This window comes from Poecile atricapillus, chromosome 1, assembly GCF_030490865.1.
Source record: "Poecile atricapillus isolate bPoeAtr1 chromosome 1, bPoeAtr1.hap1, whole genome shotgun sequence".
Classification (NCBI taxonomy): domain Eukaryota; kingdom Metazoa; phylum Chordata; class Aves; order Passeriformes; family Paridae; genus Poecile; species Poecile atricapillus.
The window spans coordinates 25,874,071-25,901,028 of record NC_081249.1 but is presented as its reverse complement, the minus strand read 5'-3'; the positions used below and the strand labels follow the sequence as shown (position 1 = coordinate 25,901,028).

General features: G+C 39.0%; 1 protein-coding gene across 7 annotated transcripts in view; it reads right to left on the bottom strand.

The window, feature by feature from the left end:
• Nucleotides 1-26,958, bottom strand: part of MCF2L (MCF.2 cell line derived transforming sequence like) — a 151,928-nt gene that overhangs the window by 115,379 nt on the left and 9,591 nt on the right. For 3 of the 7 annotated variants that reach the window (XR_009276541.1, XM_058829147.1, XM_058829137.1), the window contains exon 1: nucleotides 26,694-26,886. Coding sequence is in view for 4 of the 7 variants with exons in the window: in XM_058829147.1 (XP_058685130.1) it covers nucleotides 26,694-26,871 (178 nt within the window). In the remaining 3 variants the exon portion in view is untranslated. Of the gene's footprint in view, nucleotides 1-3,962; nucleotides 3,980-16,176; nucleotides 16,192-26,693; nucleotides 26,893-26,958 lie in introns of those variants that run through there. The other 4 variants (XM_058828727.1, XM_058828789.1, XM_058829078.1 and 1 more) reach the window with 3 other exon arrangements.

Sequence of the window (26,958 nt, the reverse complement as noted above, 5' to 3'; positions counted from 1 at the left end):
ACTTCAAAAGCCTGCCTGTCAAGAACAGAAAGCCAGGGAAATGTAATGGAAAGTTTGGGCCCAGACTGTGAATAAGACTGAAAATGTGGAGCTACTGAAAAGTAACTGAGGCTGAAATGGCTATGGGATGCTACCTGTACTGAAAATACCAGCACTGCATACCTATTTACTGAGGAACCACATATTTTCCTTCTTTGGTTTGCAGATGTTTCTTCTTTCCGCAGAGCATTAAAATTGTGTTTGAGGAGAGGAAACAGATGGTAGCTGTAATAGTGGCACTTTTCCAAGGTGGAAAGAAACCATTATAGTGGGGCTTCCACAAGCTTAAGGCTGAGAATGTCAGATTTGTATTGCCTGTTTGCACAAATTAGACAACACGTCACTGCAAGGCTTCCAAATGATGCAAATGTAGGGTAGTGACTGACACTGAGAGCTGGTGCCTTAACACTGCTTCTGTGTCAGAGCAGTCCTGAACAGAACCCCCACGGCACTCAGGGACATGGACAATCCATGAGGTCCCAGGTCAGAACTGTTTATCATCTCAGAGACTTCAACCTCTGAGCTACTGTTCCATGGGGAGGGGAAGTCCTGCCCATAAATAGAAATCTGTGGATAAGGGTTGAATTTAACACAGCAACAGAACTGAAAAAGAAGAAGAAAAATAAAAACTACATCCAAATAAAGAAAAATTATACCATTTTCCTCAAAACAATAAACATGGACAAAAATAGGATTTTGTTTTTTAGTATCACTAATAATTTCACCGTTATTTTATTAAATAACCCCAAAAATCTAATGGAAAATAAAAATAAAAAATCCAGATAATTTCTTAAAATCATGTCTGCCTTTTATGGATTAATATGAGAACAGCAAAAGCAATTAGTCTGGTCATTCAAGTCCAGGTGGCCATCTGATAGAAGGAAAGTGGCTGGGAAGACTGAGAAGCATATCTGGGAAAAAATAAAAGAAGATGCCATGGGAACACCCTTTACAGTTGTTGGGAAAGTATAGAGCACAAGGTTATTTTGAACTGTGGAACGAGAGTCAGAGCTGGAATATGAAGCAGATGATAATATTAAACTAGGGAGCATGATTTTGGTAGCTATGTCCAGAAAGAGAAGACAACATATCTGTAAGGTGTTGGAGAATAAGGTGAAGGTGAGGAAGACAAGAAATAATCAATCAAAGCTTTGCCAGAGAAAGCTGTCCAGATTCATGAAATGTGTCAGAGGGAGGAACTTGAGGAACTCAGTGACAGGATCACACATTGGTAAGAGAGTAAGGAGAGGTCAGTAACTTACCATGGGGCTGGGAATGTGAGTAAATCAGAATTTGCTCAGAGCAGAGGGAGCAGGATCTCTGAGGGAGGTGCTGATGTGGCAGTGAAGGAAGAGTAGCCCATCAAGGCTGTGTGAGTGCCAGACTGACACAGGGCACTTGCCAGCGGGAAAGCAGCCAGAGGCACAAAGGCTGTTCTGGTAGAAGATTATGGACACACCCAGATTTGCCATTCCTGACCTCAGGCATTGGGAGATGCTAGGTTGGGAGCTGAGCTACTCCAGGCTTCCTGGACCCCAACCCAGTCATAGGAACGACCAGTGGACCTCTGAAGGTGGAAGGACTTTCCATCTTAACGTACCCCCTTCTCTCCGTTCGGTGCACAAGGGTTTTAGACTTCCTCTTCTGACTCAAAAGCTGAAAAGTACCTGGGATAAATCTCAACCCATCTGCAGTATAATTAAAAAAAAAAAAAAAAAAAAAAAAAAAGCCAAAACAACAACAAAAAAAAAACAAGCTAAGGAAGAACTGTTTTTTGGGTTTTTTTCACCTAGAATCCTAAAGAGGAGAAAATCCCTCGATGTCTGAAGGTGGACAGCTGTACCACAGGTAAGCCAGGGGAACCTCTGCATTTCAATTACTCCTGAGCACGGAGCTACTGAAAACGTCTGAACGTGATCTTGGGCTGTTAAGGAAATCTTTGCTTACAGAAGATTTCTGAATCAACAGAACTGCTGTGAAGCCAGACAGAGGATAATTAGACCCAAGGACAGTGTACAGCCCAAGAATGGGAGACAGCAACAGAGAAACTGTCAAACAACCTGAAAGCGACAGGGGAGGGAGGGGGGTGAAGGAAAAAGGAAACCTGAAACAGTGACCTATAAATAAAACCACTGGCTGTATAAAAGCATTGCCTTTGGTCTGAGAATACCTGAACAAGGATTATAACAGAGAGGAAGAAAGAGAAGGGGGAGGAGGGGGACCAGCTAAATCACATGTATATGAAATTGGCTGTAAAGTAACGGCTGCCTTTTTATTTTTTCCCTTTAAATATGCAAATGTTTTAAGCTAAAAGCCAGCACATGGTCAGAGCTGCCAGCAAGTATGAAACCAGTGTTTGGAGCTGCTGGTGGCTTGCATGAAGGTCACAGTGTACCTGCAGCTGCACAGCTGAGAGACAGGCAGTGTCACAGGCAAACCTCCCACTCTGGGGCCTCCCTCTCCTTCAGTTCAGGAAGAAAAGGCTCCAACATTCCCAACCAAATCCACCACACGTTCTGAAAATTTATCTTGCCACAAAAAAACTAGTTCAATGTTTTCATGGAAGGAGAAAAAGTAATGTACAAATTACTGAAATAAACTGCAACAGACAGTATGCACCAGCTAACATCAGATTTGCTTTCATCTTAAGCATTCAGAAAACTAAAACAGGAAATGAAACAAATATCCAAATATTTAATAAATATATGTTTTGAAAATAGGAAGATAATCAAAAGGAAAAACAAGGAAGGATAAAAATAGTGTGTATGTGACCTTTACTTGTCATTTAATGCTTGTTCTTGTCACATCAAATCTTGTTTCCCCCCCAAAAAATGTTGTTAAGAAGGTAAAATACCTTTTTTCCCTATCTAAGAAAACAGAGGCAGCTGATCTGCTCATTCCATATTTGTCATTTAATCTATGTGTTCATCAGACTAACAGCATCAGCCATCTTGCTAATTATCTCCTTCTACCACATGGAAAATGAAAAAGATGAAAAAGTCACCCTTAGGAAACGGAGGACTATAAAAACGGGAAGATAAATTTCAAGTTTTGATACGGCAATGAATAATAGCTTATAATATTCTGTATTTTCAAATCACTGTTTGCCCCACATGACAAGAAGATGCAAGATTTCTGTAATCAGGAAACCAAGAATAAAGGGCAAACCAAACAGTTTCAAAGGATACAAAAAACCACCTCTCTTGTCTTTCCAGGTAACTTTTTATTCTGAAATATGTTCACATCTCTGAATGAGCAATAGCCAGGATAACACTCCTAGATCTGATCAAAGATCACCTCATTGTGCACTGCTTCTTAGCTCTAGTTTTGAACACACAAGCATTTACATTTTCAACCAATAAAACAATCTCAGAAATTTTCATAATCTTTCTACAGCGCTAAGACCATTTCAGCAGATCGGCTCTAGTTTTTAATCCATACAGATGTAGAACCACATTTACCACGATTAATTCATGTAACTCTTCATTCTCATGGAACTGCAATTTAGATCCACCCAAAATACCGACTTGCAGTGCTTACAGTTAGCTGAGCTTGTCACTGCTTCATATCAGACCCGTTTTGCTAGACAAATCTGAAATTCCCCCAACTTAGGTACAGCCGAGTCAGATAAAAAGGGAATCAAAACCCATTTAGAGTACATGACTGGGCTAACAGCCACCCAAAACTACCCCAAATGATGTTCTAAAGCACGCTTCAGGAACAACTAATCACTGAAAAATGTTAATTAGTGTTAATATCAATGAAAGTTTAACATGCTGATAAAAGCTCTTAATGTTTTCTTCCCTATTAATGAGAGCATGCATAAAGAAAGCTAGTCAGAGTGCCAGGATTTTCTGTAAATCCTGCAAAATCACTAACAGCATCCACACAACACATTATTTAAGACCAGCAGCTCCTCCTACCAGCGCACTGGGAAACCGCATTTAATCTTTGCATCAATTCTTCTAGGGCCATTTCTTCAATTTTCAGCCAGCATCTCATTCTCAGATAAAACAAAAACAATCCACAGCAAACATGCCCACCCCCTGCAGAAGGATTAAAGGAGGCAGGGGGGAAAAAGCCCCAAACCAGCCCACTACAGCAGCGCTCCGCAGCCCTGCATTTCAATCGCTCCGCACGGCTCCCCTCGGCACAAAGGGAGGCAGGAGCCCACGTTCCCTGCCGGCAGCGCCCGGGCGAGGCGGGCAGTGCTCAAGAGCCGGCAATGTTCAGCGGCTTCTCCCCGAAGTTCTCTCGCAGCCCGGGAGGATGCGGAGCGCGGAGGAGCCGGCGCTGGGAAGGGCTGAGCCGCATCCCGCGGGAGCAGCCCCAGCTCGCAGAACGCCCCATCCCCACTCACGTGAGCCGGGGCTCCTCCACCTTCCTCGCTGCCGGGGTGAGGGAGGGAAAATGCCTTCCCACTGACAACGCCAAGGGGATCCCGCTCCCACCAGCCCGCAGGATGCCCTCGCGTTCGGTTTGGAATGGTCATTTTGGAAGGCTTTGAGGACTTCAAATCTCCTTTAAACCCTGTCGAGTTTCCTTTAAACACAGCTGTCTGCTGGACTCTTTGGAGGAGTTTGCTTAAATGTTGTGCCACAGCAGCCTTACAGCAGCTCTGTGAAATCTGTATTTCCACAGCAACTGTGTGGAACTAAGGCGATGTATTCCCACCTTAGGCAAAGGGGTTTTAGAGCGGGGCTCTGCACACCCCTCAAGGTGTATGGCAACACAACTGCTGCAGAAGGCAGCCAGGAAAACCAAACCTCATAACCAGCAAACTTCCACTTACTACAGCGGGTACAGTACCACTGGAAAACTTCCAGGGACACAGAAAAACCGACAAGAGTGAAAGCAGTGCAATGCAGCTCTATACAACTGCTCCTCATAATTGATTTCACTGCTTTTATACAGACTTTTTTACAAGTTCGAAACCGTAATGCTTTTAACACTTTTTTTCCCCAAAGATCATCTTAATGCCTCCTAAATCTCATTATTGTCAGGATTTTGCTGATGGTCCGCTGAATTCCCCTACTCTTCTAATCATTCACTTGGTTTTATCCTAATTTTTAACCAAAAATAACAAATTATCCATGGCTAAATGAAAAAGAGATGTTTTTTTGTTGTTTAAAAGGATAACATTGTGTTATTTAAGATAAAGATTCTTTTCTACAGATTGCATACAGCAGGTATAAACAGCAGCCCTTCTGAGGGAAATAAGAGAGCTCTGATGAGTTGTTCATAACTCTCAACAATACCATTAGAGAGGACATGAACTAAAAAAAATTTCTAAGAAGACTCATCAAACTATCTAGGCTTCCTCTGCCAGTAAAATTAATTTAGATAATTCATTTATTACATTAATTCACATTATTTCCACTCAAAGTATGTCAGGCCCACAGCATCCCCATGTATTAGATATGACTAAAGCTATATATGTTTCCATTTCAGTATTAATAGAAATTATAAAATTAAGTCTTCTGTCAAGATTTTCCATAACAAAGTACTAGCACTGAAAAAACACGACCTGTAGGAACTTTGTATGCAAAAAGTATTTTGTTTATGTGATTGTCATTTGAGACTGCATTTATGCAAAGGAACAAGGGATGGGCAGCAAGACCACAATTACCAGACCAAGCTCTTGCCATTCTGGTGGTGACCCAGGAGGAGCAAATGCATGAGAAAAGGAGTGCAAGTCTGCAGGTGCACTTGGATAGCTGAGGCTCGTTATCAAACAAAATCTCTGTGACCATATTGCATCCACAGACAGCTCAGGGACAACTCCAGATGTCAGATGGTCAATGGGATTTGTTGCTGCAGCAAGTTAAAGGCCTAAGACATTTTTGCATATGCAGAACAGCAAAGTTCACTTGTAAGATTACACTGTTTCCTGGTGCAGCAAGAAGTGCAGCAAATGTATTCACTCATAAGCAGCTAATGCAAGAGAAGATGGTAATTCAATCCCAGATTTCCCTGAGTATCTTGCCTCAATTCAATAGTAATTTCATGTTTCCCTTGGAGAATCAGCAGACTGCTTAAACTTCCCATATATCAAAGGTCCATGGACTTTCTCAGTGAAATAACAAATGAAAAAGACAAAAATGTAGTGAAGAATTTTACATCAACCAGTCAACTTCCAGAATCACAAGCACATAGTAACTTATATTTTTGCAAAATGAATGAAAAACCCTAATGTTAGCTAAACCTCAGTTACACCAACAATGCCACTTTATATATACTTTCTACACCTTCCAACAAATTCCACACATGCAAGATATGAGCAGAGGATCCACATGAAAGGTTTAGTGAGCTGGGTTGAAAGTTAGTTTACCTAAAAGTGGGTTATTTGTAATCATGTACTTGTCTAATCATGCTCATTCATGGAAATCAGGCAGCCTTGTCTTCCTGAGTAAGGAGCTTTGGCATAGCTTCTCTACTGAATGAAACAGAGTATTTCAAGATACTTGACCAAATGTGGGATTACAATCTCAGCTGCTGTGAAACAGGATCATCCATGGTTTCAGGAACAACCCTGAGTCAGACTAAAGAAACAGACCTTAAACTAATTAAAATCAGCTCTTAACAGGAAGACCCAACCGAGTTTTCTTGCAATATGAAGCTATCCACTATCTGACCGTGAGCTATGTATGGAATCAAAACAGTCCTGAAAGTACATGAGTGTATCTCAGGGAAGAGCTACAGCAGTTTTCACTCTCTTTAAGTGCTTACTTGATCCCCATACCCCTTCATATCATCAAGACTACCATGTCATGGAATTAAACAAGCCTCAGTCTCACACATCTGATGCCTAATTAAAATTTAACAGTAAAAGGACTGATGCCCAGTTCTAGCACTGCGAGTCTGTAAATACAATAGGAAATGTTTTTCCAGACACAATATGATTATTTTTAATTATTTTTTAAATTAAAAATCCAAGCTGCTTCTGGAATTCTGAGTTTTAACTTCTGCTAATGTATTACCTTCAGAAAAATATCTTCACCAGGCCCAGGCAAGCCCCTGCTGTATCAGAAGAATTCATAAAGAAATTTGAGGAGTACACAGCCTTTTAGTTCTGTCTTAGATGTTTAAAATGTATTGGAAATGTTTTTTGTCAAATGGTCTGTACTCCTGTTTCTTTCAGTGAAACTTCAAAGATAATAAGAAAGGCACAAATATATTACAAAATTTAATCAATCAATTTCCATGGCTGCGTGGGGATAATATTTGACCTGATTTGTATTGACTTATTTCTAAACTTCTATTAGATTTGAAAGCCTTAACAACATTATTTTTTCCTTCAGTTCTCTACTTTACTCTGGTTTTGGCTCTAGTCTTCAGCAAATCCTGTTCAAACACAGCAACATCACACATCTTTTGTTTCCAAACATTTTCACCCAAATAGGATTACCTAGTTTTTCAAGAAATTTTGGCAATTCTGAAAGTGTTCCAGAAGAATACACAGCTATCCACTCATGTGGGGGGGCCAAACCAGTGACCATAAATCATTAACATATAATCATGCAATGAGTTTTGCTTGAGCAAAAGATACTTCCAACAATATACCTAAAAATTTCTCTGCTAACTTTATATCGATCTCTGTGACGTAATGACTGAATCAGTGAGTTTCAAAATTTAATTATGTGCTGTGTGGAAAACTGTTTTTATTTAAACAACCTTCTTGGAAGTTTTCTGTGTGCCCCAGTTTCTCTTTTGTGAAGCGGTGGAAAAAAAAACCAAACAAAAAACAAACAAAAAAAACCGTACAGGAAATAAACACTCTCTTTTCACATCCCCAAGCCATTCATGACTATACAGACCGCCACTGTAGGTGATATTATGTCTCCTCCAATTGCCTGTTTTCCAGACAGAAAATTTCCTACACTAATTGGTTCCTATTTGTATAAAAGCAGGCCCATACCTCTGACCGCCTTCACCGTTCCTCCACATACACTAATTCTACTTTAACAAAGGGAACAAAACTGGACATGGTACTCCAGAAGTAGGCACAGCACAGATTACTCAGTGACATAAGGATTTTGTTGTTCTCGGTTTCCCTCTCGGCGGTTTGTAATGGTTTTTTTTTGCCTTTTGGACTGACACTGAATGCCAACGGAGCTGCTGCTGTTTTCAGGGAACTACCCACAGCCAGTCAAGGTCTCTCAGTGAGGGTAACAGCTTACAGAATAGCATTTTTTTTCTCATCTGTATTGCTTGTACAAACAATTAATTTCACCTTCTCTACTGATCACTTAGCACCACCAATTTATCCTCCAATGGTTTGCACTCAGCACTGAATTTTACTATTTTGAATAAATATTTTCACATATTTGCAAATTTTCTTATTCCACACTTTTTTCCATTTCCAGTTCATTTAGGATTATGCTGAACAGCTGCAGGAACCCCTGCAGAAATCCCTGTGTTTTCTCCACCAGTAATTCCCCCTCGACCCACAGAAAACTGACCACCTAAAGCAACTCTCCATTTCTTATTTTTCAGTCAATTACTAAACCACAAGAGGGCTTCCAGTTTAACCCATAGGAACTTAGTTTCTCTGCAAGCCTAAGAGTGGCTGCAGCAGGAGAAAAATTATGTTCTGACTATAAAGCAGGACTACAAGAAATACAGTTATACAGAGGTTTCCCTGCTGCCGCTTTGCACGGGCCCTGCCGCATTGCTCACGGCATTGGGAACAGGCAGAGCATATGTGCTCTGTGCAGCTGGATCCCCTGCCAAACATCCCATACAGCTTCCTAGTGATACCACATGGTCAGCATCAGGCAGCCAAGCCTGCACGCTCTTCCCTGGATGGCCCCACCCACCAGAACTCTATAAAGTATGAGCAGAGAAGCCACAGCATCCACAGCACCACTGCTCTCTGAGGACACTGCAAACATAGCCAGGGAGACTTACCTAAGCTGGGTTCCTGCAGAGAGGGAAGAGACCCATTGAATGTGGTTTTCATACATTTAGGTCCTCTCAGGTCCTACAAAAAACTGCCACATACACCCACTGCACAAGGGTGATAGTGATCCCCAGCCTTAAATAAAAAGGAAAGAAAAGGGAAACAGGACAGTCGATATGAAAGATCCAAACAGAAAATGCATTTTTAACATTTCAACCTCCTCTTGGCATGAGTTCTTCCTTCAAGAAGAAAAGGGATTTTTCCCTTTTATTTCCCTGAATGACTGAGTTCTCTTGGTAATCAGCCCAGTTAGGCTTTATTATGTAAAGCATCTGGGATTTGAAACTGGGATTCATAAGCAGAGATGGCAGTATTCTGGTTTTGGCAACACCTCACTCTTTCACAAGGAGAAAATTGTTCCTAGATTCACAATCTCAGGGAATACAGAGAACTTAGCAAATACATGGAGGAAGGAAAGGAAACAAAAAAATCGAAGTTTTTCTTCTTGAAAATTTGACATGAGAAACACTCATACAATGCCAGAGTACAGGCAAGGTTCATTCATACAGGAACAGAGACTATAGAAGCTCTCAGATGTGCAAGAGCAGTGAATAGAACAATTCCATCAAAATTATGCCAGGTTTAATTAATATATTAATTTACCAAATCTCCATCAAGTTCTCAGTGTCTCCTCATCCTCAATGATTTTTTCTTACAGAAAGTACGTGCCATACAGAAGAGGTTCTAGAAGCTGCTCTCCAGGTTCTCTCATCTGGGATGTGTGATACCCCCACACAGGGATTAAGCTGAGATGACATCCAGATCAAGTACTTAGCAGTAAGGGAAAAGCTTCACCTTCCCCTTCCTTTTCCACTATTGCTCAGGCCCATGGCTGAAAAGTAGTAAAAGATAGATGAAATGCAACATACTCATCTCTATTTGATTGCCTGTTCTCCAGTTTAGCCCAATTTTGCTACAATCCAGCTCCCTGTCCTTTCAGTCTTCCCCAAACAGCTTGCTTCCTCCCTCAGCAACTGCAATCTAGCTTCTCCTTAAAAACAAAAACCCCCAAAAACCCAAAACAAAAACAAACACATCAGTTAGTTCTTAAAGCTTAACTTAATTACTAACTTTCCCTACTTTGTTTCTTTCATAGCCAGTGTCTCAGCTTCACGCCAGAGCAAGATTCCTCATACTGCTGTGAAGTTTTGCAGTAAGGCTCTTCAGCCTGAATTAACTTAAAATGACTGACCAGATCACAGGTTTCAATACTTCTTGGGTAACAGGCAGGGCCTTCTTTCTCCCCAGCCTTCCTTACTTGGATGAAATAGCATTTGAATCTCTTCTACTGGTCTGCTGTGTCTAAAGAGTACCAAGTTTCTTTGTAAGTGCTTCTTTCAGATTTCTTCTTTGTCCTTTTTTTGCCACGTGGGATTAAGTAATCACTGCAGAGCCAACAGCCTTGAAAGAGTTTATTTAATTTAACACCTCCAGTTGCCCCTGCTCCAGCTGAGGGGTGTTCCAATCTTTTATTCTTCTTCAGTCTGAGGAGCTAAACTATCCAGATGTGCCCACAGCTGCACTCCTCTAAAAGTAGCATGGAAATAAATGAATGAATGCTGCCTTTTGCCAATGCAGTGCCAAGTAAGACCCTTCCTTCCTAAGTGTACTGAGAAATCTTTACAGATGAAGGAAGTACTTTGTGTAGGAAGTTAGGAAGACTGAGAACAGGAAGCATAAAGGTGAGCAGGGAATGATTTTGCTGCAAAAAGGAGTAATATGGAAGGAAATGAAGCATCACTGTCATTTCCTTCATTGGGGCACTTCCATAAATATGTATACTTAAAGGAAAGGCCTCGCGAGGGAAACTACTCCAACCCCAAAAGAAATGAAACCACTGTAATTTAAATGCAGAAAAATGAAATAGTGGATGCCAGGGAACTCTGGTTTCAGAAGATCAGCTACTGGTACCATGACAATTAAATAGATGGTATAGATGCAGAGATGTCACAGTCACATTCTTCCACAGACTAAGTATTATGTATGCAAATGCTGAAATTAAATGGTTCCAGAAAACACACACCTTTTGTTTTCTGTTGTTAGGGTGATTTTCTTTTCAAAGGAAATGCTGGATGAGGGGTCATAAAATTAATTTCTTCCCTCCAAAAGTGTCTGGCCAACACTTTTTTAGAGCTCAAACCTTTGAGGTGTCCTAAAAGTGTTAGGCTCTAAATCAAACTGTGTGAGTGTTCAGATTTTGAGTATTAGAAGTCTGAATTTTATTACATGCCCTACTTTGTAAAAATCCCTATTTCAAAAGAACGAGCTGCACACAAAGAAGTTCAGCAGGTCTACCATTCAAGTCAGGATTGATTTAAAACACTCAGGAAATTTCTCCGTAACAAAAAGTGATTTTTAACTGCCACATAAAATTGTTCATTTTACATACAATCAACGATGTAAAAAAGAATAAAAAAGCAGGGTTTTTCCAGGACCATTCAATTTGATTACACAGAATAAAACTGAAGTGCTTACCCCTGAGGAACAGGCTGACAAATTATAACACAGATAAAGGGCTCAGTAGAAGGATGTCAACTTTAATTTGGAACTTTTTTAAAATCACAGAACCATTAGGTTGGAAAAGACCTTTAAGATCATTGAGTCCGACCATTAACACAGAACTGCCAAGTCCACCTCTAAACTGTGTCCCTAAGTGCCACATCTACACAGATTTTAAATACCTCCAGGGATGGAATGGGATGTATCTTAAAATTTTACTGCCCTTTTCCACTTGTACATCTTAAAAGGTAGCATTCAGTGGAGCTTTAGGATGACAGAAAGCTTTTCCCTTTTTATAAAAGGAAGTAGTGCAATGCTCAGGGAATGCACTGAGGACATGGGAAGATGCAGTTTGCGGCTGGTCTGGCTGAGCTGCCCACCTCTAGCAGATGTGCTGCCCCAAGGCTGCTTACCCACCCACTGGGTGCTGGCGTCTTTCCTGGAATGCACCTCAAGCACTCTGAAAGGACTTGGCTTTCTCTAAATGCAAAATCAGGAGAATATAAATAGGAAAGTAACCTTTCTATTATTCATCTAGAAGTCTATTTTTATTAATCATATAGAAATAGGAAAGTCATTTCCAACAACCGCACCTGCAGCCAGAGGCCACACCCCAAACAAGACCTCAGTCTTGCTGCAGAATGCCCACACTCATCACAAGTCCTGCAATGGTGCTGTTGTGTCCTTCACAACAGAGCTTGAACACTCTGTTTCCTTACCACACCTATTGCTCCATCTATTTTAATGCAATACAATCCTCAATAAATAAAGTAGCATTATTTTCTTATTTTTGCTGGTGGATGCTTTATACAGCAGGTACCATCGAGAGTGGCAGAAGATTCCAGGTAGGGGGAAAAACGCCTCTAAAAAAGTGTTTTGCAAACAATTACAACTTTTTCATTTATTGACAAGCAAAAATCACTATATCCAATTTACAATGATTTGTTGGGTTGGGTTTTTTTGATTAGGATATGAAATAGTGGCTATTCTCAGATCCCCTTTATTTTCCATTTAATTCTATTCTTCATGGAATATGGTACTTCTCAAACAAGACAAATTACATTGATCTTTCCTGGGAGGTGGTCTGCACAACACCCTCAATAGATGAGGGAAAATGACTGCTCTTCAGTCTCTAGTTACTCTGCTGCATTATGGTAAAACTGACTGAAAGTAAAACATCATCTAGATTTCCTTATATTGTAAACCATATCCAAACCACCATTTCATGCTTTCTTGAAACAGAAAGATTGACTTTTTACTTCAATAAGCTACTGGAAGTACTGTTAGCTTTCTTGAATGACCACAGTCCTAAATTGTTACTGCTTTGGAAAGAAAAATATAAACAAGAATGCATACATTTCCTTGTTTCTTTGATTACATACCACTGCTGCTTTTTCTTATTTTCTCTCTTTGACCCTTCAGAATTATTTCCAATGCAAAAAACAAGGATTCTCCTGTCAGTGAGAAACTTAATACAATGCTGGGGGGTTTTCAGTTATTTAAAGTGCAGCAAAATTAAAGTGCTTTTTGATTAAAAAAAACCCAAAAGAGGTTTCATGGACTTCACTTTCAAATAATTTAAGCTTTAAATTTACTAGATACTTTAAAAAAGCATCATAACCATGATCAGGAGTTGGCCCATAAATCCACAAAGATTAATGCAGAGGGACATGCTCACATCCCCAGAGCACAATTCCTATTCCAGCTCAGGAGACATTTGTTTCTAACCCTACCCAGGTGCTGTCAGGTCAGCTGCAGAAAGTTGTTGGTAAATAATCTCCAGGATGCACCAAGGACTGCAATCAAAATATCTTCAACACTGGTATTTTAAAAAGCTGCTTTGTAATCATGCTGCTCTTGCACTGTATCTGTTTTCATCGAGTCATGTCACGTTTTAGAAGACCTAAAAGTTTGAAGTGAGATTTCCCCAAAATTTCAGGTTTTGTATTCTTGCCATTTCTCAAATGCTTCAAGTTTGTTTCTGCAAAATTTTCAGAAAATTCAAAGCTTCTTTAAGTATCCAAAAGCTTTCCATAGCATAAAGTTAAATGTATAAACTGTTATTCTACTTCATCTTTCTAAGTATCAGATTTCTCTTCACTGTCACATGTATGTGCAAATGGGGTCTCTTGCAGAGTAATTCCTGGTGGTGCAGTGGGTTGCAAGCAAAGAGCTCTCAAAAGCAGAGTAGTGTTGGACAGTTTAACTTTTATTCCCTCGAGGAATGAGGCAGAATGCTGTTCAAGAAACTAAACTGTTTGCCCTACAATAGAAAAAATATTTTTGTCTACATTTTTCAAAGTGTAACAGCAGCAGGAAGGGGTACGATGGGATTTAGAAAACGGAACATGAGTAACTGCACTGTACAAATAGTTCTTTCACTCTCCTTTTGTCCCTTTTCTTTTCCCCTGACATCTGCAAGGGAGTATTTAAAACTAAAGACTAGTTTCTCATGTAAAAGACAGTATCTGCCTGCTCTCCCCACTTCCTCCATCCCCCAATAGGCTCAGTTTGTACACACAGCGCTCATGGACCTTTATAATGCAATATTAATAACTTAGAGCACCCAAAGCAAATAGTAATAAAATAAAGTCTATGAAAACTTAGTCTTTCCTAGTGAAAGCTCTTTAAAAACATATACCTTGTTAATGACATTCAATATTATCTGTGGGGGAAACACAGTAAGGTATTAGATTCAAAGGTTGTTTAATACTCACGAATAAGACCCCAAATGCAAAGAGTCTAGTAACTAAACTCATACATAATTTCACGTGAACAGCTGCCTCCTTTTAGAAGGAAAAAAAGAGTTTATGAAACATTTTAAAGCCAATTTTAGAAAGCAATCCCACCATGGAGTCACTGCCAGATGGCTATAATATTTGACAAGCTACAGACAATGTTTTGTCAACATGTGTTGTGGTTTTTTATACTGCCTGGTCTTCTCAGTACTATAAGTTACTTTCCCAATAAATATGGGAAACCCCTTTACACAGAAAGGCAGTCACAAATATGACTTCTACTCCCTGTACTTGTGATCCAGGTACACACAATGATGTTATGCTAAACATACTTCCTGAAGAACAATCTAACTCTTTAACAATACTTGCTCAACAGTTTCTCCTTCTGAAAGTACAACTCAGGTTTTAAATGAATCCTTCTGGTATAATAACCCAACCACACTATTCCATAGATTTTTTTTTTTTTTGGCTCAAACAGTTGAAGCTAATCATAAGCATCAGTAAAATCTTCTAACACAATATATGAAATCATACTCCTTTCAGTCAGAGCAAAAATACTCATCTGTGAGAACATATACACGTATTCCATATTGAATTACTTAGACAAATAAAACCAATATCCTGCTAAAATTCTATTATATGGCACATGTACTAGCAACTCCTTTCAGCAGCTCTCTGATCTCCAACTCCAAAAAGCAGTTAAGACTCAACAATGCAACAATAGCACTGAGCTTTAAAATATGCAAACAATAGCACTAAGCTTTAAAAGGCAAGATTTTAAAAGTGTTCAGAAAACAAGATGCCATAAGGAAATATTTACAGACACATAGAAAGGCCATGATAGACTTGTAAATACCTTTTTTGTAGCTTTGTCCAAAATCCAAAACATGTCGCACATCTCCTTTAATCAGGTATTTTACGCAAGAACAGCATAAATGACACGGCATTTGAGAAACTCATGTATCAAAAGATCCAAGAGTGCATGTTAAACTCTCCTCAAATGCAGTTGACAGGCTTAGTGCAGTACATTTAGATTTTGCAGTGAACTTGTTACCAAGGAAACCAGCAGCTGCAGGTGTTTTCCCATGCACCAGGGAATGAAAATTCAGCAGTGAGCTCGTCTACTCAGTATTTTAGGCACACTTTTTTTTGATCTCAATAACGAACTGTTTCTCAAACTCTGCTAGAAGACAGAGCTTGAGAAATGCAGAATACTGCATTAAAACATAATTAAAAAAACCTTCCCCTACACATGACCTTACTGAACAGTAAACAGCACCTTTAAATGTTTTCTTCTTTATTCTCCTCCAGTCTCCTCTCCAAAAGTGCCCTACCTCCCTTGTTTTGTCTCCTTCACTAGAAGTGTGCAAAACCCACCCTGTGCAATGGGTTTTCAACACAAAAAGTGTTCTCACAACTTGGCAAGGCTCCAGCTTCAAACATACAATGCTGACTTGGGAGAGGCTACAGGAATGCATGTTCTGATCACACAGCATAGCTTTGCAAAATTGTACCATGCTACAGAGATATCACCATGACTGGTATAATTCATGCTTCTTAGGATGAGGATAAAAATACAAATTCTTAGTTAAACCACAATGGAGATGCAAGGTAGAAAATCCACTTTCAATGCACTTCTTCTACAGGACATTAGACCAGTAACTCATACAATGCTTACTTCTCATTTATGCTACAGATTGGAAGGCCAATATATATAAATTAAAATATAGGCATTGCATTTTTTCTTTTTTTAAGTAACCTCTTTTCTCTGAGTAAGATACTGCAATGTTTATAAATCTTCTGAGATCCTAAAGCATTTTTCTACTTGTCCTCTTTCAATGTTACTGAATCAACAGCAACATCTACTGGGCACAGAGGGCAGGATTCAATTTCTTGAAAGAGATTAAAAGGCCAGGTAAAGGAGCATATAATACTTACAATATCCATTTCTGGATACTTGGGCATCACTTTGGCAGTCACTGTGAAACCAGCAAGAAAAAAAACTTTTAAATATGCATTTTCTTTCTTTTCATCTCTTCAGAAGGAAAACAAACCCAACAGAAAGATGGACAGAAGGATAGCACTGACTCCTTTGCTTTGGTTGCCTTTGGAGATGACATATTACATGATGACATACATATGACAAATAACATGTTACATTTAGGCATATTGGATACACTGGGCTAACAGAACCAGTTGAAAAGAATTCTGCCAGTAAAAGTATTCAAATATTCTTTAGGTTCATGCAATGGAGAGTTTTATTATGAAGATTTTTGTTCTTTAAATCTATTTTTCCTCTTTGTTTAACAGTTAGAGATTTGCTAAAAATATAAAGGAAGAAAGAAAGCAAACCCCACCAAACTGATACTAACCAAACAGTAATGACTAAAAACCAACCAGATCAGACCAAGCAGAAGTTCTTTAGAACTTCACAAAGAACAAGATGAGCACTTGTGAACCTAATAAATGCTCAGAACAAGGATTCCAAAGAACTTTGGCATAATAACACCCAGTTATACACCCCTTTCATAGTAGAACCTACTGGGCTCTAAATTCCCTAACTAGAACACAGTAACTGTAGCCTTGTGAGAGGGGTACAGGACAATCCATATTTCTGATGTGTTCATCTAAGCAATGCAAAGAAAATGACAGTGGGACAAGCTCATCCTTGTTGGTGCCCCTCTTTCATCCTTGTTGGTGCCCCTCTGCAAGGACTGGTGTTTCATCTGCCTGATGAAAGGCACACATGGGCTAGAGCTCACAATCACAGCCCTCACCTGGATTTTGACATCTACACAATTCCCTCTTTTAAAATGCAATCAGATGAGAACAGGATCTGTGCTCCAAGCACGCACAATGCATCACAAATCAAGTGATTTATTAGAAGTGCTACTGGAAACTAAAAAAATCTCAGGACTTTCCTATTACAAGCTGGGGCCTCAACAGCAAACCAAGTTTCCCCTTGCTGCCACCCCCACTGGTCTAGTGACTCTTCAATTCTTCAACACAGTGTCTTCACTCATGAAGAGCTCAGCAGCCAGACTGAGCATCCACCCAGACTTCCAGGCTGAGGAGGAAGCTGGAGAACACTTTTTCTGGGAGAGTGCTGCATTCACTTGGCTGTGGTGTATGTCGGGAACCCCAATGCCACTGTACCCCTTCTGCATGAAGCTGATTACCCTGCCTTTTGAGAAACCAAACAAGGTGTGTGCAGGGCACAGGAAGCAGCTCAAGAGCACCACACACACCAAACTGCAGCCAGCCCTCTCAAGAATGACAGCAGCTCTGGGCAATGGCAAAAGAACCCGTGATGAGGTAGCTCTGTCCTCATCAGAAAAACTACTGAAAGAATTATGCCCTCTCGGACCTCAAACACCTAAAGGCTGCCAAAGTGCCCCAAACATTGGCACTGCTCTCCCACAGGCTGCTGGGGAGCCTCTATCTTTGCAGTGCAGTGAACACAAGTCCAGCAGCACTGCTGGAACCCCACCAGTTGGTAAAACAGGAAAACCCAGCTGCTCCATTTGGGACTGGTCCTGGCTGCACACACAGATGTCATTTTGATACCTTCTATAGTCTCATTTATAGACTTCCTATGTAAACATGTTTTGCAAGAGTAAAAAGGGCAGGCTCAGGCCCTTTTCTGTGCAATGAAGGATGACCAGATACACAGTACAGCACATGAGACCACTGCTCTCCACTGAAACCACACAGAGGCGGCACAGTACAGCACACAAACAGCAAATTTCAATATACAGTATGGTTGCAAAACATAAAATCTGTGTTCTACAATGAGGTGTTTCTCAAAAGAAGCTATAGTAGGAAGGGGAAAAAAGCACAAAAGCAAATATGTGTCATGTGGTATTTTTTCCATATTTTTCCCCCTACTCCTCTGGCTGCAAGCCCTGTCTATGTGGAAAAAAACAACTGAATCTAGTATCTGACCTTGAAAAAAAAAAATCTGTCCTCAACACCAAGAAAGCTAGTGAAGAGGACTTCAGGAAGCATTATGAGAGCTGACTCTGCTTCTAGGCCCACCAGCCTTGTTTCAATTTGGCAATTTTTTGGCAATTCCTGGCAGCATTACAGAGGTCCCCAATACATTCTCTGCACATACCTGGCCTCATGCACATATCCACACACCTTACTGGAAACAAAAGCTGCTGGCAAGACTGCCTGGTTTTCAAGGACTTGCTCCCTACCTCAAAGAAACCTCAGCAGAAGCACCACTAATGTGTTTTTCCCGAAACCTTCACATTTGGGCATGTTTCCTTGGCAGCAGTTAATCCCAGGTGGCTTATTTTCCACTGAATCTGTCATTTTCAGTGTAGCTGTTTTTCCCCACGATGATTTTCGGATGGAAGTGACACATGTTGCAGGGATACCATGAGGCCTTCCACTCTTTCCTTCACACACTTTGTAAGTACATACATTTCCCCAGGTAAGTCTTTGCAAAACAGGTTGCACAAATTTGACAGCAGGAAATTTTAACTGACAGACTCCAGATACAACATCAAATTTACTTCCCTCTTCTCTATATAAAGAGTTGTTTAGCACTGTCCATTGAAAATATATTAGTCTGTTCAATAATTAGTTCAGATGACATTGGAAGACTACAATAATGTAATTATGTGCAACAAATAATTTTAAAGAATCGCAACTTTTCTAATTCCCTCCATGATCAACAAATAGACTTAAACAGATATAAGCTGAGCTGAAAAAATACAACTTCTCACTAAACAACTTAAATTGCCTCCAGCTATAGCTGAAGGCAAAATTAGGATATTTTATTTCATTATTCTCAACTCTTTCTGTTACCGAAGTTCCCTCCTCCTATATAATGAGGGTTTGACTTCCTAAACACTGAAAGAGAGTGCATTGATTAGCCCCAGAAATCCGTGCATTTGCATGAAACAGCCCTGAGTAATTCCTCAGTGCCAGAGGCAACAACTGAACCCAACATTTAATCGGGGTATAGGCTAGAACTGAGGCAAAGCAATTTATTTCCATGACAAATGGTCCAGCACAAACAGTCCAGCTGGAAGCCAGTGAGTCTGTGTAACCCCACATTTTACCCTACAGATATGTAGATGCCACTGATGTGGTATTAAGGCAGCACATGAGACTGTGTCACTCAGATGATTCCTACTGCACCTGTCCAAGACCAAATATTTACATTCACAACTTCTCCATCTTCCCAACCTGAGAATCAAGTGCCAAATCCAGCAAGCAGCCTGCACTTACAGAATAAGCCAGTTTCTAATACAGAGCTTGGTGTTTTTCTGTTAACTTATTATAATCAAGCAGATTTACAAAGATATCCACTGCCTACAAATGCAGGAAAATGGGATTTACAGAATGCCTAAGCAGGTTAGACATGTAGCCCCTCTTGAATTTCAATTATACTGCTGCTTAGACACTTTTCCAATTTCTTTGGAGCCACCTGAGGCACCAAAAGCACAAAGGTACTCATGTCAAGGACTAAATAGAATTGACAAAGCTTTCCTGCTTTTGCTTCAGCAAGCATATATTGCTTCATCCTGCACTGAGAATATCTGAAAAGCAAAGCATGATTTAAATAAAAAGAGAAAGATTCACTACATTCGGATGCATCACAAAATCTAGGAATTTTCTTAATAAACCTTTACTGCTTTCCCTTCTGATTAAATGGCTATAGATTTTAAATAGACTATAAACCAAAAAACACCTATAACTTGTGCTTGTGACATCTCTCTGAAATATTTCTCAATAGAGTTCAAAGAGCTTTGAAGAAAAAATTAAAAATGCTTTCATGCCTTTGACAGAAGCTAAGAGCAATTTCAGGCAGGACCATTTCCTGAAAATGTTCTTTTCAGCAAGCAGCAGCTGAACTGAAAATCCATCAAGTGTGGCACTTAATTACAGAGAGACAGACAGACACATACATATATACACACACATAGAACTTTACTGCTGACATTACCAAACTATCTCTGCATAGCTCATTTTTAGCTGGCAATGCCTTTTCACACTAATGAAGCTTTTCTGCTCTAACTTCTTGAACTGAACAAGTTATTTTTATACATTCGATATCTGGTGTAATTCCCAGGAAATAAGGAATTACAGTAAGATGCTTAATATTAATTTCATTTAAGAGGGTGGCTAGCTTGTATAGCTTAGAAGTCTTAAGATGAAAATCCTGACAAGACTCCTACTGATTTTAATCAGACTGGATTTCACTGCTCTATTACTCAAAGCAGCAACACGACACAGAAGAGGTTTACCACGTAAAGGCTTTCTTTTCCATGTTGTTAGATAGATTATTCCAATTAGTTTTAAGCATGTCTCATTTTGAGGAGTAAAGCTCATAAGAGTTTTCCAAATTCCCTCAGTTGAAATTCAGTTTTAATGAAAAGCAGCTCCTCTAGCTAACACATAAAAACACTGGCTCACAAACCCATGCTGAGACCACTACCAGTCCTACAGCAGCCAGCAAGGGAACAGGCTTGTAAAGACATTTATAGACAAAAAAGCCTCCATCAATGGCAAATGCTAACCCTGCACACATAATATACGTTGTGTCTTACTTGGACATCCACTTCACATCACTCAAAACACTAGTACCAAACAGAAAGCCCTACACAGATTTTTTTATAAGCTCAATGGCCAAACACAACCGGTCTTTGAAGGACAACCCACTGACACCAAGCAGATGAAGAAAAGTGCACAGCAAAACAAACGCCCTTTTCTGCCAAATTATGTTGAGCCCAGATCTATGTTCATAAAAAAAGAAAACAAATCCCAGGTTCCCCCTCCTTGAGCACTGTGACAGATGCCACCAGGGACAACAATAGCTCCCAGCTACGTGCTGGACCGTGTATCGCTAAGTGGCTTGTGTATTATGGCTTAGAGACTCCTGCCCTAGCTGGCTTGTATTTAAAGGTAAAAAAGGTCATGGGCTATTTAGCACCTGCACAACTGAGAAGCAGACTGAGGCTGAAGTCTGTAATGCCATCTTCATTCCACAGGAGACATACCAATGTTAATCTGATGACAGTACATTCGTGACACACCCATGAAACAAAGAGGTCTTCTTGTAGATGCCTCTGGAATTCTAACGAAGAGGGAATCTTGAATTGCCTCACATATTTTGGTCTTGACACTTTGGTTGGGATTTTTTTGTGTACACAAACAACCTCGTAACAAAAAATACTGTATGATATTCACAGCCTCATTTTTCACATGTGCCTTCTAGCTCTATCAATCTAGTTTATAAATTATCCCCTGAACAGAAAATATTTTCATGAAGTCATTAGTGGAAGCATACTGCAATGTACACAACTTTGTCAATTAAAATTAAACTTCTGTTAAGACATTGAATCTGATAAAGCTTCTTGGAGAATATAAAACAGCTCCAAGAACCAAGAACTTTCTAAATATATTGCATAAATTAAAGACTTCTCTCCAAAAAAGCAATAGCACTCTTCTAGGTACCAATAAAAGAATAAAGCTTCTAAGAGTCAGTTTTCAGTTCCTTAGTTTTTAATTAAGATTTTTAAAGGTTGCCTTTATACACTCTCAAAGAATAGAGAGGACTCAATCCAAACAGCATTAACCATTGTTTTTCTGAAAAGTCACTTAATTTGAAATAGTATCGTTATTGGAACAATGAATACCCACAATGTTTCCCTTGTACATTACTTTTGAATATTTACACAGTTCTGACTAGTGGAAGCAAAGGGCTAATAGATGTAGCTGAAGTTATACTATGGGTTCTGAGTATAACTGAAGTTACCAGATGTACAAGTGTTTAAGAGGAATGTTGATTTTTCCCTCTTCTGATGCAGGTGATGAGTCATCAGTGATCTTGATAATGTAACCTGAGCATCCTGTTCCACTGATGTTGCAGATGTATATAATTCAGTTAAAGCTGTCACCTTTAATAATGCCACTGAACAGTGCCTAAAAGGGTGTTTCGGTATGGAAAACAATGCAATTTAACATTTTGAGATGATACACATTTCTTCCAAAGAGCATGAGTGTAACAGATGAGAATTTCAAGTGCCTGTGAGTGCAACAGCTGATAATGTGCATTGCAGCACTGTTACAAGTGTTAGAATTGGCACATCACTGTCACTTTGCTGACATTTCAGCTGCCTTGTAATTTCAGATGCAAAAATGCCAAAAAATCAGGTAAATTGATAAAATGGCACACATTTTTAAATTTGAAATAATTAAAAAAAAATTTTCCTACTCCTTAAGTATGTCATTTTAGGTAAATTTGGATTAAGGAGACTTCAGACTTCAGTCAGTTATCACCTGTATTCTTGGATTCTTCTAAACCTGGGCAGAGTCATGGTAGTTCCTTACTTTTGTAAAAGCTCTGACTGTATTATGTGTATATATACATAATATATATATAATATATATTATATATAATTATATATAAATTATATATCAATATAATTATATTATATATAATTATACATATCTATTATATATAACATATCTATTATATCTATTATATATTTATATTTATATAGATATATATATACGTGTGTGTGTGTGTATGGATGGATGTAACACTACCAAATCTTGAGACTACAAAAAGTTTCCTCTGCTGCATCACGGCAGGAGGCTAAAACCCTTGCATGAAAAGATTACATTCTAAAAAGACCTGAACAGGGGAAAAAAAAAATCCAAATAAAGAAAAGACATCAACCATCTGAAGGGGATGATCACTAGAGAGGAAAAAGACCCACAATTCTATGTAAATAGGCTTCCAAGCACATCACTCCTTAAATCCAATGCCACACAGGTAGAAAAATGTAACAGTCACTGAGAAAATATAGAAATATTGGATTTTTAAATTATTATTATTATTATTATAATTATTAATTAATTATATATTATATATATAATATATATATTATATATATATTATATATTAATTATAATTAATAATTATTAATAATTATTATTATTATTATTAGTAAAGACCCATGACTGTCTTCCATGCCTCCATTCATTTCCAGGATCGTTCCATTTTCCAGGATCTGCCGAAGACAGGAGAGGGAAGGCTGAATTACACACACCATTTGAATTGAGACAAGAGTACACGCAAGTTGTTCTGATGTTATTATGTTTCAATCTCACTTGTGCTCTGCCTCAAGCTGAATTTTGCATGCTTGTTCATCTATTGCTTTCAAACTCTACTCTTAAAGCTTTCAAGATGCAGTATCTTCTCTCTGTGTGAACCCTTACAGGCACAATGAAGACCTGATATTAATTACAACTTCCATGAAGGCAGTACAGTAAAAATATTGCCGTTAATATAGTATCAACAGCACAGCAGATGAGTTCCTGGGGAGGGAGAGGGAATTAAAACTTCAGCAATAGCAACATATGGTTTAAATAAAAGCAGAAAGATGCTCTTCATCATACAGTATTATTAGTCTGCATGGGAGACTAACACTCCTCACGTTTGCTTTTAGAAGTCAAAAATAACAAGGGAGAAGACTCCAACATGATCTTCCATGGCAGCATCTCTCTCCCACGAGGAGACTGTAAGGATTTTTTTCACAGAACAAGGCACTGTGGATCCCTTTACCAACAGAAAAAATACTTGTTTTCTTGAAATAAATATTTGAATAAGTATTAAAACTAGTAAAACATCTTCTAATCTTAAATGTTCACCACATTATACCACTGTAGTTCTTTTCAGAGCAGACACTTGTTAGCAGTCCCGTGATAAAGTCAGAAAATCTTAATATGTAAATTGCATGAATTAAAAGCAATGATTTATTGAAAATCAAACCCCAATAAAATATCCATAAACAATGATTCAGTCAATCCTCCATACTAGCAACAACAGTATTAAATATGGCACAAAACCTTTCATACTTCATTTACCTGCAGAGTTCATAAACTTTAGCAGAAAATTATCTACCACTAAGTTTCTCATGTAGTCTCTGCCTAGTTCTGGGAAAGCTCCTTTCCCAGTCTACACACTGCTGTCTTCAAGTCAAAAGACAACAAAAAATTATTTATTTTTTTTAAAATACATCCCACTTTTTCCAGGGATGAGGAGTGTCATCATGTCCTTTGCAGTTTCAATTAATGGCTTGCAATTGAGCTGTCATGCCAGACGTGGATGTAATCCCCAGTGAAAAATCTGCTACTTCTCAGGCCAGGAAACTTAGTCCAGAACTTCTTTCACTAAACCTCATGTCCCTTTTACATATGCTGCAGTGATAGAAGGGCAGCAGTCACAGCTAAAAGATGAAATTAGCATAGTCAAGCATGTGCAGGCTAATATAGGCAGTCTCATGCCTGTGAAGTACATCTCTACACTCAGCTCCTGGTCTGCCTTCACTGCTTTCATTTCAATCCCTGCAGTTTACTAAACCTCTTTTCTTGATTAGCCAGTCAGCCATTGATTCACTGACACTTCAGCAGAGAATAAACAAGCAACTTTGAACTCAACAGCTCTCCCCGGAATTTCTGGGGAGGTGAAGTAGCAATTTCCCATTTGAAACCCTCCAGACGACACAATACAGAACCATCTTTCCTCTGACTTCCTACTCCAGGCCTGCCTTCCCAGGACTTGATTCTTTTTCTACCACAGAAGCATACTGCTCTTAGACTGGCTTAAATCACTGGGATGGAATCAAGTACACCCAGCTCGCCTCTAGCAGTGGTTTGTTTCACTGGAGATTTCATTAAGAACAAGTGGAGAGTGCACAAACTCTTTAGGTAGTCTGTTTAACAACTGCCCCAATTAGGTCTAAATCTTCTCTGCAGGAATCAAGTTCATATTTTCTTGCTTCTATTCTAATAGTTATGGACAACAAGAAAATTAAAACAAGCAGATTTTCACCTTCTTCCATAACTAGCACAGGTCTCCACTAGAAAGTCAGAATATGTGTGATTTCCCTTCAGTTTTCTGTTGTAGTCTAGATACACACACCTTATATCACAGAAATCATATCTGATCAACCCTGACATCATCCTCTGGAATTACTGCAGAGGTTTTTTTTCCATCTTTCCTTGTTGCCTTCAAAAGAAACCTCCTTCTGGCTGAGACGTCACTGGTACAAAATCAAAATGATTACTGTAATCACTACTTCCTGTTAAGTCAGAGCAGACTGTGAATCATTCTGCAGTAGCAACATCATTTGTTCATTCCAGCTAGGACAAAAGAGTCATATCCTGTTTTATAATTGTGCAGCAAAACTGTATTTTAGTGAATTCCACCTTTCCAGTTTTGGAACAGCTTTCCAGCTTAGAGAGGTTTGCATAAATATATTTAGGTATTTAATTACCTAATTAAATTTAATTACCTAGGAGACTTTATAAAAGTATTTTTCAAAATGAAATGAAGATGTGCTAATAATGATCAAATGCCATTAGACGCAACTGCTAATCAAATTATAAAATTACAGTCCATCTGCACTTGCATCAAGGCAAAGCTTCCATTCCTATATGAACTATGTGACAACCTCCTGCAGAGGTAAATATAAAATCAGATGGTACAGTAAAAAAAATGTATTCTTAGTCCCAGCAACTACAAACTAGTACTCACTATGGTTTTCTGCTTATGGTCTGTTGGATCTTTTATCAGTAACAGGAGGGGGCTGCAGGTAGGCACTCTTGGAGCTTTTTATTTAGCATCAGCCTCATCAATAGAAGGTGAGACACGAAAGACGTTGAAAGCTCGTGCCATAACAGTTAAACTTCCTTGGTTACAATGCCTTTTTAAAAACTTTCTAGCTAATAGCATAATGTTAAAAGCTTACAAGCATTTGCTTAAGCAAATCATTAAAACTACACATACACTTTGCTTCTATCAGTGTCTGCTTGTCATAGTTTAGAAACAATGGATAAAGCTCTATTATTAAACTTACATTTTTCTATTATCTTGCTTACTATATTTTCTAAGGCCTATCTCTACACAGTTCAAAAACACAGCTTTATTGTTTCCTGTTCTTGCATGCCTGTATTCTTGCATTCTTCTATTCTGAGATTTGCTTTCACACAGCTTCTGAGGGTTTTCTACTTTTTTTATTTCCCACAATGGTCCACAGCAACAAAAGTAATGTGATATGGTGCAGAGGTATTTTTCACTTGCTTCTCAGCAGTTTCTACAAACTATGATTTTAAAACTGTAGAAAGGTAGGTCAGGTTTCTCTGGGATAGCTATTTTTTGCTAAACAATTAATTCATGTAATGATTTTAATTTCTTATAACAAGCATCAGTCCTTCCAAGTACAAGTTTTCATTGGCTGCTATTAAACATTTGTTTTTGCAGTGACATCAGCCCCCTCTGGTGAATACTCAGCTATTCCTTTTCTTGGGCTCCCTGCCCTACTCTCATTGTTAGAGAAAGATACAAATGCTAAAATTCTTTAAGCCATCTGTCCTCTTCTTAACAGTCTGGCAGCAGCCAGTTTCAAAACACGTTGTATTTTTCTCACCTGCTGTGATTTCTGTCACCTCTTGCTGATCTTGCACAAGCTGCATGGTATCTGACACCACAACCTGATGGTTGGTATCTTCTTCTTTCTCTTCATCAGGCTGGTTGGCTGTTGCAAAACAGTTGCAGCTTCCAGCTTCTTTGCACAGGATCAGGGTCCGATACCAGTAGTCAGACATGAAAACTCTGTGAGCTGATTTCTGAAATATGAAAACAAACAGAAAATAATTTTCTGCAAAACATAAGGAAAAAACTAGCTACTTGAA